At 40.5% G+C, this 15,025-nt stretch overlaps 1 protein-coding gene across 1 annotated transcript in view; it reads left to right on the top strand.

Moving 5' to 3' along the window:
- LOC132505423 (cytochrome P450 3A29-like) overlaps positions 1-15,025 on the top strand; it is a 29,102-nt gene that overhangs the window by 9,508 nt on the left and 4,569 nt on the right. Inside the window, exons 6-11 of the mRNA XM_060123509.1 lie at positions 156-244; positions 1,348-1,496; positions 4,363-4,490; positions 5,591-5,657; positions 11,171-11,331; positions 13,968-14,194. Coding sequence (XP_059979492.1) covers positions 156-244; positions 1,348-1,496; positions 4,363-4,490; positions 5,591-5,657; positions 11,171-11,331; positions 13,968-14,194 — 821 coding nt within the window. The remainder of the gene's footprint in view (positions 1-155; positions 245-1,347; positions 1,497-4,362; positions 4,491-5,590; positions 5,658-11,170; positions 11,332-13,967; positions 14,195-15,025) is intronic.

Genomic DNA, 15,025 nt, shown 5'->3' with positions numbered 1-15,025 from the left:
TTGAGCTTCCTAAAATAGCCTTTTATCTTCACCTCCTAGAAGAGACATTATGAGATTCCTTATCAAATGTCACTGCTCCATTCATGGGAAAGTCAGGTCCTTCTAGGACTTGAGTCTCCACATTTAACCTCGGGTGGTGTTTATTTTGTGTCTAGATGTTCCCCATCATTAGCATGTATGGAGATGTGTTGGTGAGGAACCTGAGAAAGGAAGCAGAGAAAGGCAAGCCCATCACCGTGAAAGAGTAAGTAGGGGTGAGGCTGCTGGTACCTGAGCTCCACTGAGACCCTCCAGCAGCCTGCCAGGGAGCCAGATTCCCACTGCTGAGTTATGGTAGTGACCAGACAGAAGTAGGTATGTGGTGGTACAACTCCCAAAGGCCCATCCCAGAAAGAGAGGTGGCTCACCAAAAAAAAAGCAGGACAGCCAGGAGAGAAGGAAGAAACATGACTGCACCAATCTTGAGTGTGGATGGCATGGAATGGTGGCAGGGAAGAGACTTGGTACATACTGGTAGGCAGTGGGTGACATACAATCATCACAATATGGAACTCGGAACAACTTAGATCTCTTCACAATCTGGCTGAGGACACCTGCAAATACTGAATGTTAAATCTTGCCACCACTCCCCTTTCTGTCAGTCCAAAAAGACAGAAGGCCTCATACAGGCTATGGGTAGGATGACCATAGAATTGATCATTTTTACTCTTTACCTTTTACAGAAATGAGTCTGCCCTCAGGTCAACCACAGACCACTGGAGTTGAGGAAGTGTGGGTCTTTCAGGATCCTTAGCAGGGGTGTAAGACAGGGAGGGATGATGTTCCTGGCAACTCAGAACAGGGTGCTGCTGTTCTGTAATTCACTGAAGAGGAATCAGCTCTGAGCACAGGTTCTGTGGTGAGGCAAGATCCAGATCAATGATCAACGTCCCCTTTCTTGACTCCCCCAGGACGAGTTAATTTTACACCCTTGGTTCTGCTCAGACACAGTCCTTATACACCTATTATTGCCTGTGGTCAAAACACGCTACTGTACTTTGTCTGATTATGGGTGTCTATCCCTCTATGACTGAGCTCCTTGAGTTTGTGGGGGGACGTCTAACTTGCCTTAGTGTCCCCAGCCCTCCTGGCACAGGGCCAGCCGCATCACTGGCACCTCAGACACACCTCATGTGTGAGTGATAGTAGCATAGACTCTGCCATGGACCAACAGGTGGTTCTGAAAGAGTGTGGCTCTCTACCTGCCTTGTCTGGGCATCTGATTTCACATGCACTTCTTGTTATATGTGTTGGGTAAGGAGAGTAAAGAGGTGTTGATTTTAGTTGTTCATATCTTTCTCTACGCAGCTTCTTTGGGGCCTACAGCATGGATGTGATTACCGGCACAGCATTTGGAGTGAACATTGATTCCCTCAGCAACCCACAAGATCCCTTTGTGGAATATACTAAGAAGCTCTTGAAGTTTGATTTCCTTGATCCGCTCCTTATCTTTTCAGGTATGTGGACCACTACATTTCTTTTTCTTTCCTTCGTTCGTTCGTTCCTTCCTTCCTCCCTTCCATCTCTTTTTTCCTTTTATAGATATCTATATTGAGATATAATTTATATACCGTGTAATTCACCCATTTAAAATGTACAATTCAATAATATTTAGAACCTAAGTGTCTGTTGACATATGGATGAAGAAAGCGTGGTAGGTATATGTACGTGCGTGTGGGTGTGTGTGCGCGTGCGCAGTGGAGTTCTAGTAAGCCATCAAAAGGAAGGAGATCCTTCCATTTGCATAATGTGGATATACCTTGAAGGTATTACGATAAGTGAAATAAGTCAGACAGAGAAAGACAAATACTTAAATGCTAAATCAAAAAGAAGAAAATCAAACTCATAGAAGAACTATTTCATAGTTTTGATTTACCAGAAGTGGGGTTGGGTGGTGGGGGAAGTGAATGAAGGTGGTCAAAAGGTACAAACGTTGAGTTATAACATAAATAAATACTGGTGGTGTGATGTGCAATGTGACTACAGTTAAAACTGCTATATGATATATTTGGTGCTGCTAGGGCATAGAGCTTTGCTTATTGCACCTTTGTGGTATAAGTTTTGAAATCAGGAAGTATGAGTCCTGCAACTTATTTCCTTTTTTTTTTGCCCCCAATATTGGTTTGGCTCTTCTGGGCCCCTTGAAATTCCGTATGAATTTTAAATTCAGCTTGTAAATTTCTACAAGGAAGCCAGCTAGGATTCTGACAGGGAATGTGTTAAATCTGTAGATTTGCTATCTTGACAATGTTAAGTCAAGATAGCAAATGTTAAATATTAAATCCTGATACATGAACATGGGATGTTTTTCATTTACTTCGATCTTTATTCCAACAATGTTGTGGTTTTCAGAGCAGAAATTTTGCACTTTTTTGTTAACTTATTCCTAAGTATTCTATTTTTTACTTTATTATAAATGGAGTTATTTTCTTAATTTCACTTTTGGATTACTTATTGCAAGGTATAGAAATACAATTGATTTTTGTGTATTGGTCTTGTATCCTGAAACCCTGCTGAAATTGTTAATTAGTTCTAATAAGTTTTTAGTGGAGTCTTTATAATTTTCTATATACAAGATTATGTTATCTTATGATAGAGATCGTTTACATCTTCATTTCCTATGTGGATACGTTTTATTTCTTTTTCTTCCCTAATTCTCCTGGCTAGGACCTCTAGTACAATGTCGAGAAGAAGTGGTGAGAGAAGCTTCCTTGTCTTGCTCTTAAACTTAGAGGAAATCATCCAGTCTTTGACGATTAAGTATCGCGTTATATGTGGGTTTTTCGTAGATGGCCTTCATCAGGTTGAGGAAATTCCCTTCTGTTCCTTTTTGCTGAGTGTTATTATCACAGGAGGGTGTTGGATTTTGTCAGTTGCTTTTACTGTATATTTAGATGGTCATATGGTTTTGTTCTTTATGCTATTGAAACTGTGTATTACACAACCTTGCATTCCTTGAATTAAACCCCCCTTTGTTGTGGTATACCTCTTTTTATATTTTGCTGGATTCATTTGTTGAGGATTTGTGCATCCATGTTCATAAGATATGTTGGTCTGTAGTTTCCTCTTCCTATGCTATCTTTGCCTGGTTTTTGTATCAGATTAATACTGGCCATATAGAATGAGTTTGAAAGTGCTTCATCCTCTTCTATTTTTTAGAAGAGTTTGTGAAAAATTGTTGTAATCCTTCTTTAAATATTTGATAGTATTCCCCATTGAAACCATGTGGACCTGAGCTTTTCTTTGTCAAATTGTTGTTTTTTTCTTGATTACTAACTAAAACTTTGTACTTCTTACAGTTCTATTCAGATTGTCTATTTTTTTTTTGCATCTGTTTCTGTAGTTTGTGTCCATTTTATCTAAGTTATCGTATTTATTGGCATAGAGTTGTTTATGGTGTCCTTTATAGTCCTTCTCATTTGTTTAATGTGAGTGGTAATCTCCCTTCTTTAGTTTCGACACGGGCAATTTGTCTTTTGTCTTTTTCTCTTGGTCAATCTAGCGAAAAAGGTCTTTTGAAAGAATCAACCTTTTGTTTCATTGATTTTCCTCTATTGTTTTTTTATTCTCTAGTTCATTAATTTCGGCTCTCATCTTTATTATTTTCTTCTTTCTGTTTGCTTTAGTTTTTGTTTGCTCCTCTTTTTTCAGAATGTTAAGGTGGAAAATTATTAGGTTATTGATAGGAAATTTTTGTTCTTTTAAAATGTAGGTAAATAAAGCCATACATTTCTCTCTAAGCACTCCCTTTGCAACATTCCATCAGTTTTGGTATGTCTTGACTTCATTTTTATTCACTTCAAAGTAATTCCTGATTGCCCTTTTGATTTCTTCTACAACCCATTGGTTATTTAGGAGTGTATTGTTTAATTTCCACACATTTGTGAGTTTCCCAATTTTCTTTCTATTATTGATTTCAAATTACATTCCATTATGGTTGAAAGACATACACTGTATTAAATCTATCCCATTATTTTTTTGAACACCATGATTAATTGAAGTAGCAGACTATGGTCTGTTTTATCCAAAGAAACTGTAGTTCAGTAGATAAAAGTCAATGAAGTCCAAAATGTAATCCTGTTCCTCTGGTCGTGTGAAAGATAGAGGGAGGACCACTGATCTCACTACTATAGTGATGACCCCTATATGTGGACTTGCCCTTGCTCAGGCCTTGGCTTGGAAGTCTGAGCAAAGGTCATAGAGGGACTGATCCTGATTGAGAACCCTGGTGTCTCTTACTCTCTGATTGGTAGTGCAAATTATAATTGCTCCAGGTAAATTTTGCATTTTTACTCTGCTTTCCTTTTATCTTTTCCCTTACAGCACTTTTTCCGTTCCTTCGTCCAGTCTTTGAAATATTAAATCTCTCTGTGTTTCCAAAAAATGCTGTGAATTTTATCACAAAATCTATAAAAAGGATGAAAGAAAGTCGCCTCAAAGATAAAGAAACGGTAAAATCTGGTGGTGGTGACATGAGGGTGTTCACCTTTTGGTAATTTATTGAGCTGTATACACACGACTTATGCACATCTCAGCATTTTTAAAGGTAGGTAGAGAACTACAGATTTTAGAGTAGAAGAGTTCTAAACTTTGGGGGTAAATAAATATGTAATTTACCTTTGGGGGTAAGTTCTTTGGGGAAGAAGATAAGAAAATGAGTCAGAGAGAAATGTTTAAGTTTAAAATAGGTGTGCCAATTAGTATATCACTGCATAAATATTGTTGAGCTAAGACTTTACCAATTCCCTTCAATAAATTGTCAAAGGATAAAAATTACTGTTTATAAGTGATTTTACTCATATTTCACCAAATATTAGATTGGCAAAGAATCACTTCAAATCCGATCCTCCTATTTTATAGATTTTCCAATGGAATGCCCCATCAGGCACCTGGCGGAGTGTAGTCTGTGTTAAATTTGAGCCCTCTCATAGGCTGGAGTGGGCAGGGGTCTTCTGCTGGCAATGAGGCTGCAAGCTGGTTAAGCCAGCTTTGCCTCATGAGGCCTGGAGGCCAGCACAAGGATGTCTGCAGGTCAGGGGGACAGGGCTGGGTATCCCAGGAAAGCACTGAAAGCTGTGTAGCAATCTGGAAGGATGGGGCTCTTGAAGGTGCTTCTACACAAGCTGCCAGTGAACTCTGCAAATGTCTGGGTATTAATTTATGTGGCCGTTCCTTAAGAATTAAAGCTGGAGGGAAAAAAAGATTGAGGTTTTTTCTTCTTGCTCTCCTGAGCAAACAGGTATGACAGGAGAGAGAGCAGGTAACTCTTTGGTTAAGAAGCTGTTTCAAAAACCAGAGAAACCAAAGATCAGAGAGAGTGAGGACCAAAAAGCAGATGGACATGATGGCTGGGTTTCTCTCAGGGAAACATCATGATCTCCAAGATTTGTAGGTGGATGTTTTGGTCACTGAGGACTTAGTCAGTACTCGTCAGCCTTCTGCTCTTTAAGGGGTCGTATTCTCAGGGAAGAGGTGTGAAATATGCACTCCTGATTTATCTCTGACTTCACAGGTGACTTTCAGTCGTTAAAATTTCTCTTTCTGCTTCTAGCACCGAGTGGATCTTCTTCAGCTGATGATTAACTCTCAGAATTCCAAAGATGTGGGCACCCGTAAAGGTAACCAGGGAGAGCTTACGAGGGGCCACTGTGGGGAGGTGCAGAGCTAGGGTGTGGTTCTAAAAATGTGCAGGAAGTTTTCCAGGCAGCTGGAGATTTTTGCCAAATTGAAGGAAGACACGTGGTCAGACAGAAATGGTAGCCAGAGGTACTTTCTAGAAGTACACAGGCACAACCTTGTTCAGAGCTCGAAGGGCAAGTATAACAAGGATGTCATGCCCATCAGTCAGTCATGGTCTGTGGATCACCTACAGCCGAACCTCTGGGGAGCTTGTTTCCAATGTCAATTCTCAGGCTCCTCTGGACCCAGTGAGTTGGAACCTCTGCCTGGAAATTTGCGTCAAGGCTTCATCCCATCAGGAGGAACATTGCCCCAGTGTTGATGACCTTAACTTGGAACACTTGGTTAAAGTTGTGTTCACTAGCTTAGTCTACTGTAAAGTTCAATTTTTTCCTTTGTCATTAACAAGCAGCTGGTGGGAGAAACCTTTGAGACTGGAAATATAGTGTTCCTCTTCAAATTGTCACCCACTAGTTTTACCATCCACGGATGGTTTTTGACTGAAAACTTCATTACTGTGATGTTTGCAAAATGAATTTGTAATTTCATCATTCTTCTGTATTTATCAGTTGATGTTCTATTTTAAGGGAGAGCTTTCCATTCTCCCCCATCATTTATTTATTTATCTATATCAGTACGTTCTCATGTGTAATTTACTCTCATATCATTTTTTTTGACATCTTTATTGGAGTATAATTGCTTTACAATGGTGTGTTAGTTTCTGCTTTATAACAAAGTGAATCAGTTATACATATACATATGTTCCCATATTTCTTCCCTCTTGCATCTCCCTCCCTCCCACCCTCCCTATCCCACCCCTCTAGGTAGACACAAAGCACCGAGCTGATCTCCCTGTGCTATGCGGCTGCTTCCCACTAGCTATCTATTTTATGTTTGGTAGTGTATATATGTCCATGCCACTTTCTTACTTCGTCCCAGCTTACCCTTCCCCCTCCCCGTATCCTCAACTCCATTCTCTAGTAGGTCTGTGTCTTTATTCCCATCTTGCCCCTAGGCTCTTCATGAGCTTTTTTTTTTTCTTTCCTTAGATTCCATATATATGTGTTAGCATACGGTATTTGTTTTTCTCTTTCTGACTTACTTCACTCTGTATGACAGACTCTAGGTCCATCCACCTCACTACAAATAACTCAATTTCATTTCTTTTTATGGCTGAGTAATACTCCATTGTATATATGTGCCACATCTTCTTTATCCATTCATCTGTCGATGGACACTTAGGTTGCTTCCATGTCCTGGCTATTGTAAATAGGGCTGCAATGAACATTGTGGTACATGACTCTTTTTGAATTATGGTTTTCTCAAGGTATATGCCCAGTAGTGGGATTGCTGGGTCATATGGTAGTTCTATTTTTAATTTTTTAAGGAACCTCCATACTGTTCTCCATAGTGGCTGTATCAATTTACATTGCCACCAACAGTGCAAGAGTGTTCCCTTTTCCCCACACCCTCTCCAGCATTTATTGTTTGTAGATTTTTTGATGATGGCCATTCTGACCAGTGTGAGATGATATCTCATTGTAGTTTTGATTTGCATTTCTCTAATGATTAATGATGTTGAGCATTCTTTCATGTGTTTGTTGGCAATCTATATATCTTCTTTGGAGAAATGTCTATTTAGGTCTTCTGCCCATTTTTGGATTGGGTTGTTTGTTTTTTTGACATTGAGCTGCATGAGCTGCTTGTAAATTTTGGAGATTTATCCTTTGTCAGTTGCTTCATTTGCAAATATTTTCTCCCATTCTGAGGGTTGTCTTTTGGTCTTGTTTATGGTTTCCTTTGCTGTGCAAAAGCTTTGAAGTTTCATTAGGTCCCATTTGTTTATTTTTGTTTTTATTTCCATTTCTCTAGGAGGTGGGTCAAAAAGGATCTTGCTGTGATTGATGTCATAGAGTGTTCTGCCTATGTTTTCCTCTAAGAGTTTGATGGTGTCTGGCCTTACATTTAGGTCTTTAATCCATTTTGAATTTATTTTTGTGTATAGTGTTAGGGAGTGTTCTAATGTCATACTTTTACATGTACCTGTACAGTTTTCCCAGCACCACTTATTGAAGAGGCTGTCTTTTCTCCATTGTATATCCTTGCCTCCTTTGTCATAGATTAGTTGACCATAGGTGCGTGGGTTTATCTCTGGGCTTTCTATCCTGTTCCATTGATCTATATTCCTGTTTTTGTGCCAGTACCATACTGTCTTGATTACTGTAGCTTTGTAGTATAGTCTGAAGTCAGGGAGCCTGATTCTTCCAGCTCCGTTTTTTGTTCTCAAGATTGCTTTGGCTATTCGGGGTCTTTTGTGTTTCCATACAAATTGTGAAATTTTTTGTTCTAGTTCTGTGAAAAATGCCATTGGTAGTTTGATAAGGATTGCATTGAATCTGTAGATTGCTTTGGGTAGTAGAGTCATTTTCACAACGTTGATTCTTCCAATCCAAGAACATGGTATATCTCTCCATCTATTTGTATCATCTTTAATTTCTTTCATCAGTGTCTTATAATTTTCTGCATACAGGTCTTTTGTCTCCTTAGGTAGGTTTATTCCTAGATATTTTATTCTTTTTGTTGCAATGGTAAATGGGAGTGTTTTCTTAATTTCACTTTCAGATCTTTCATCATTAGTTTATTCTCATATCATTTTTAACTTTGATTCTAAAATTCTCTCAGGTTTGCCCACTGGATCCCTTTTAAGTAGGCTCCTGTATCCTGTTTTATTTCTTTTTTTATTCTTAAATGGTTTTTTTTCCACTAGACTATTCTTAGAGCAGTTTGGTTCACAGCAAAATTGAGGGGAAAGTACGGAGATTTCAAACATACATCCTCCCCCCACCTACACACAGCCTCTTCCACTATCAAAAGATCACATCAAAGTACAATTGTTACAGTCAATGAACCTACACTGACATATTATTACCACCAAAAGTCCATAGTTTACATTAGTGTTCATTCTTGGTGTTGTCCTTTTTATGGGTTTTGACAAATGTACAATGATGTGTATCCACCATTATAGTATATAGAGTATCATTTTCTGAGAACTTCCTCGCTTTCTTTTTTTTTATTGGAGTATAGTTGCTTTACAATATTGTGTTAGTTTCTGCTGTACAATGAAGTGAATCAGCTATATGTATACATATATCCCCTCCCTCTTGGACGTCCTTCCCATCCCCCACCATCCCGCCCAACTAGGTCATCACAGAGCACCGAGCTGAGCTCCCTGTGCTATACTGCAGGGTCCTGCTAGCTATCTATTTTACATATGGTAGTGTATTTATGTCAAACCTAATCTCCCAATTTGTCCCACCCTCCCCTTTCCCCCTGTGTCCACGTGTCCATTCTCTACATCTGTGTCTCTATTCTGATGCAAGACGTTCCAGGTATCTATTCTGCTTCCCTTAACTAGTCCTGAAAGGAGCTCTGGTTTCCTTTAGTGAGAAAGTGTATTTAGAAATCAAAACCTGGGATCTAGGAGTGTTCATTTCTACTATGGTTTCTTTGCTTCTACATCCTTTCGGTGGACAAAGATAAGACCATCAAACATATCATCAAATATATTTACACAAGACTGATGAACATAAGTATTTCTTTTTTTTTGTTTCCTTGGTTTTTAAAATTTATTTTATTTATTTATTTTTGGCTGCGTTGGGTCTTTGTTGTTGCGCCTGGGCTTTCTCTAGTTGTAGCGAACGGGGCCTACTCTTCATTGCGGCGCACGGGCTTCTCACTGCGGTGGCTTCTCTTGTTGTGGAGCACGGGGTCTAGGTGCACAGACTTCAGTAGTTGTGGCACGGGCTCAGTAGTTGTGGCACATGGACTTAGTTGCTCTGTGGCATGTGGGATCTTCCTGGACCAGGGCTCGAACCCATGTCCCCTGCATTGGCAGGTGGACTCTTAACCACTGTGCCACCAGGGGAGCCCCAAGTATTTCTATATCTACTCATAACCAGTGATGTAAACAGAACGTCTCTTTAAAACAAGAATGCCCTCGTTTTTAGTTTATTTCCATGATATGAATACTCACACTTGGTTAATTTCAAGATACCAATGGTTTGACAACCATCTCACAATATTGTTAGATTTTTACAGATTGATTCTTGAGAGAGGGATGAGATGACTCTAGCACACCACTATAAATATATCCACAACTATGTCCCTGTCTATCTATCTGTCTATCTATCTATCTACTTATCTATCTATCTGACATCTATCTAACTACGTGGTCCAATACAAATTTCCGTAGGAAATATTCTATATCTGCACTGTTCAATACAGTAATCACTAGACATGTGGCTATTGAACATATGGGTAATGCCACAGAAGAACTAAATGTTAAATTGTACTTAATTTTAATCAATTAAAATTTAAATTAAATAGCCACATATTAGACAGTACAGCTCGAAACTTTTAGTATCCTAGGGTTTATGCTAACTGGGGGAAAGAATTTGATAGTTGAATTTACCCACAACTGCTTCACAGAAATCATCATGGGGAAATCAGAACTCTGTAGATCTTTCTTCCACATATTTTGTATTGTTTTAGTTGTGAATTACATGATTGGCCAGGTACCATGTTGATCTGAGTGTTCTAAGTATCTAGTATAGTCCCATCAAATAGATTGGAGCCTGACCATGCTTGGATTTCCTCAGGAGAAAATAAAAATGGAGACCAATTTATAATCACAAGGGCTGTTTGCTGAGCACAAGGGAGAGCAAAGAGAGGGGGCTTGTACTGAGGAAGATGACATTCAGGTCATGATTGAATAAGCATTGCTAATTCCACCCCCTGGGTCCTGTTTTTCTATATTGTATGCTGGCCAATGCCCTTCTAAGGACACATTCTTTCTTCTGCTATTTTAATGCCATTGATTAGACTAGGATCAATCAGCACTCTTCTAGCTTTTTTTTTTTCCTGTAGTTTCTGTATATCTGTGATCATCCATTTGAAGACTTGTGCCCCAAGTCTTCTATCAATTTTCCCTACAGTACAGCCTTAGTATTGCAAACTTTCTCAAAAAAATTCATGTTATACTTTAGCTAGAATAATATAATTTTTTAAAGGAAAAACATGGCTACCCCATACTGTTTATAGCTAAAGTGCATTTGGGATTCTCCAAGGGGCATACTGATAATGCTGTGCGTGTTAGACAGAAATGCTATCTCTTGAAATTACTCAGCTGTGTTGGTGGAGACTGTGGCATAACCAGGAGCAGAGGGCCAAGTATAGTACAGACCTTGAGGAAAAAGTGGATTAAGAAAAGTTTTGCCTGTTTCTGGCTCTGTAAAACAGACATGAGAGTGCAAACCACTCCCAGTTTTGCTCTGAATTGCTTTTCCATTTTTTTCCCTAGGGATTTGGGAGTCTCATTTGGATTTCTCATCCTCTAACCTGTGATGTTTTATATTGACATGCTTTACCTACAATGTCTCTCCTCCCCTTTTAGCTCTGTCTGACCCAGAAATGGTGGCCCAAGGTATTATCTTTATTTTTGGTGGCTATGAACCCACTGCTGAGGCTCTCTCCTTCCTTTTCTATGAATTGGCTACTCACCCTGACATCCAGCAGAAGCTGCAGGAAGAGATTGACGCAGCTCTCCCCGGTAAGGTGAGTGATGATACCTGGAGAGGGAGGGGGAAAGTGAAGCCTTAGCACAAATGTCTCCTTGCCACTTCTCAGGAGACTTTTGCAAAAAGCGTAAGTATCAAAGTTTTCACTTGTGCTATTTAGGAAGGACCTCAAGAGTCAAGCACAAAGGGGGAAAACGTAGGTAATGCGTACTACTCACAGAAATATAAGTGGTTTGAAACAAGTGCTGGTCCTGGCATATCAGTTATCACAATAATGCCACATAAAGATCACAAAACCTCGGGGCTTCCCTGGTGGCGCAGTGGTTGAGAGTCTGCCTGCCGATGCAGGGGACACGGGTTCATGCCCCGGTCCGGGAAGATCCCACATACCGCGGAGCGGCTGGGCCCGTGAGCCACGGCCGCTGAGTCTGCGCGTCTGGAGCCTGTGCTCCGCAATGGGAGAGGCCCGCGTACTGCAAAAAAAAAAAAAATCACAAAACCTCAGTGGCATCTAACAGTAAGCATCTATCGCTCTAGTGCCCACATAGTTATCTGCTGACATTGGCTGGACTTGCTTGGTTCTGGCTCTTGGCTGATCTAGGCTGGCCTTGTCTAAGCTGGCTAGGCTGACTCAACTCCACACTTGCTTCTCCTGCCTCTCAATCTCCACGTGTCTACTTCTCAAGGCAATGGTAGATGGCAAGAACCAAAAGTCCAATCATATGGGTGATTTTCAAAACTCTCCTAGCATCACACTTAGCCAGATTTCCACTGGTGTAAAGTAAACCACCTGGCCAACCCCAGAGTCAGAATGGGAGGGAACCACAAAGGTAGGTGGCAAAGGGCATGGACCCAGGAAGGGCTGGAGAACTGGGACCATTAATTCAGTCTACCGCCCTGGGTACACTGCAGACTAGGAGGGGCCTTGTAACAACAAAGGGCTTAAAGTAGGAAACAGAGGACGTGAGTTTGAGTCCTGGCTGTGGTTTTGGACAAATTTTATCACCTTTCAGGTTCCTGGGTCCTTCAAATATAAGGTAAGGATAGATTGTAGTGCCTACCTAAGTTAGAGATGATCTGTCTTCTCTGGTAAACCACATATTGCAATTCTTTTCATTGTAATAAGATGGTCACCAGGCAAGAGAGAATTGCTAAAGCATTGTCTTCTTCCTCTTTTATAATAATACAATGACAAGAACAGTATTGGCCAACATTTGCTTTTTTACTATATGTGTCTGTTCTAGATGCTATTTATAAACGAATTTAATCTTCATAAAATTCTGTATAAGTCAGGAGAGGCTAAGTTATGCCTCAGTAGCAGATGAGCCCTCAAATCTCAGAGCTTTCATAGCAAAGGCTTACTTCTAACCCACATCTACATGACCAACATGGATTGTTAGTGGAGGATGGGAGAGGGCAGCTCTGCTCCACAGTGTTACTCGGGGATACAGGCTAAGAGGCTCCACCTTCCTGTAGCTGCCTTATCTGGAACATGAGGACTTCCTGTTGTCTGGGGAATAAGGGACTCGAGCGTTGCTCACTGGCTTTTCAAATGATTTGTCCCCGAACTGACATAATCGCCTCAGTTCACAGCCCATTGGCAAAGCTGGTTTCCTGTAACTTCAAGTGGGCTGGGAAATACAGGGACTACGTGGATACTGGGTGAGCAGTGAGTGTGTCTGCCACACAAGCCTATGAAGTGTCAACTCTAATTATCTCCATGTGACGTTTCAGAAACCTGAGCGACAGAGAGATGAAGTACTTTCACATACTAGTCGTGTACCTAGTGGTGAAAACGCCAACCTATGTGCCAGGGTGTCTGTCTCCTGAGCCAACTCTTACCCTCTACAATGTTGCCCCTTAAATATAACCCCACGTGACAGCGGCGTGTCACCCCCACTGGTCTCAGATCTCTGCCAAGAGTGGAATTCTTTGTGGTGTGAGGAGAGCTGGCCTCGGGGGCTGCAGTGGCCTGTTTAGACCTTCAGACCTTAACAGTCACCCCTGAAGGGACACTAGGAGACTGTTCCAGCAACAGAGGCTGTGGCTGAGGGTAGGGTTCTCATCCTCTTGTAACTTTCCCTGGATCTGAAATTGTGTTCCTTGTAGCACCCAATCTTGCTCTTTGTTTTTGTATTTGGTTTAGAAAGGAACTTGTTTCTCCCCAAATTATTTATAGAGTTTTAACATCATAAAGTATTTTCAGATTTTATAGGTATAGTCAAAAGAATGAGTAAACGAGATTTCTCAGGTAAAAATTTCATGTTGAGTAGAGGATTTGCACTTATACATTTCTTCCCTTGGTACAGATGTGTGGCCTCTCTTTTGAAAGGAAACAGTGACTTTGCACATTTCACTTGAGACTAAGGGTCATAGTCTATTAGTCATGTTTGGTCTCGTGAGAAAGAAAACACACTAGATGATAACGTGCGGGATTTCAGGCCCTGTTTAGGGCATTGTCCCAATGTTCTCGTATAGTCATAACCACTCCACACATCTCAGTGGGCCACTGAGCAGGTCAAAGGACATGATAGATATAACATCTTTAAATGTTAAGGTCCTTTACCAGTTGAAGTTATTCTCTGGAGCTCCTACCATTTCAATAGGACTATTTAGACTGGGTTGAAGTTTGATCCCAATCTCAATTTATCAAAATCTATTTCTTTCTTCCAGGCACCTCCCACATATGAGTCCCTGGAACAGATGGAGTATCTTGACATGGTGTTGAATGAATCTCTCAGATTATTCCCACTTACTGCTAGACTTGAGAGAGTCTGTAAGAAAGATGTGGAAGTCCATGGGGTGTTGATTCCCAAAGGGACAGTGGTGATGGTGCCACTCTTCACTATTCACAGAGATCCGGAACACTGGCCAGAGCCTGAGGAGTTCCGTCCTGAAAGGTAGGAGAACCCAGGGAAGGGAACCCTCTCTGATCCAGAGTGGTTCCAGCATCTTAGACGCCTCTTACTGTAGGAGACAAATGAGCGATTGTACCATCATTTATTTGTGCCTCTTTTTAGTGTTTGATGTTTTTTCTTAATACAAGAGTGATCATTGTTCAAATCAAATTTTACAAACTGTGGACTAGAAAAAAGAATTATAGCTGTCTACATTCCTAATACCTTAAGATAAGCCTCACTGATAATGTGATGTATGTCCGCATGGACATTTGTCTAGGCATATATAGATTTTTTAAACTAGAATGGTAGTATATTTAATTTGGTTTTGAACTGCTTACTTGATTTCACAGTAAACTATAAACAACATTCTATGTGAATTTGTGTGTGTATCTATCAATCTAGCTATCTCTATATATATATAATTATATAAGTGATTATATGCATATGCCGTAATTTACATAACCACTATCTTATTTTAGGTGTATAGGCCTTTTATTTCCTTTAAGTTTTTCTGTCCCTTCTCCTTAGCTCTTTGAATTCATCACTAATGTTCCCACATTTCCATTTCTTTAAACACTGGCTACATTTCCTCTAGCATTATTGTGAGAGTGCAGGCTGGGGACCTAGAGGTCTCATCCCTGGTGGTTCAGGCAGCCTCACTGAGGACCGAGGTGCACACAGGTGCCCTGGTTCTGTCTGTGGCTGCACACCTGGGCCAGTCCCTTCTACCTCAGCACTTGGTGACCTTCCAAAGAGAAGTCCTCTGCTCTCCAGATGTCTGAGACTTCCTCCTTGGAGGGGTTGAGCATCCTCTTTGGGAATTCAGAGTCA

This window comes from Lagenorhynchus albirostris, chromosome 15 (assembly GCF_949774975.1).
Source record: "Lagenorhynchus albirostris chromosome 15, mLagAlb1.1, whole genome shotgun sequence".
In the NCBI taxonomy this organism is placed as follows: Eukaryota; Metazoa; Chordata; class Mammalia; order Artiodactyla; family Delphinidae; genus Lagenorhynchus; species Lagenorhynchus albirostris.
The sequence above is the reverse complement of the archived record's forward strand: the minus strand, read 5'-3'. Positions and strand labels throughout refer to the sequence as shown.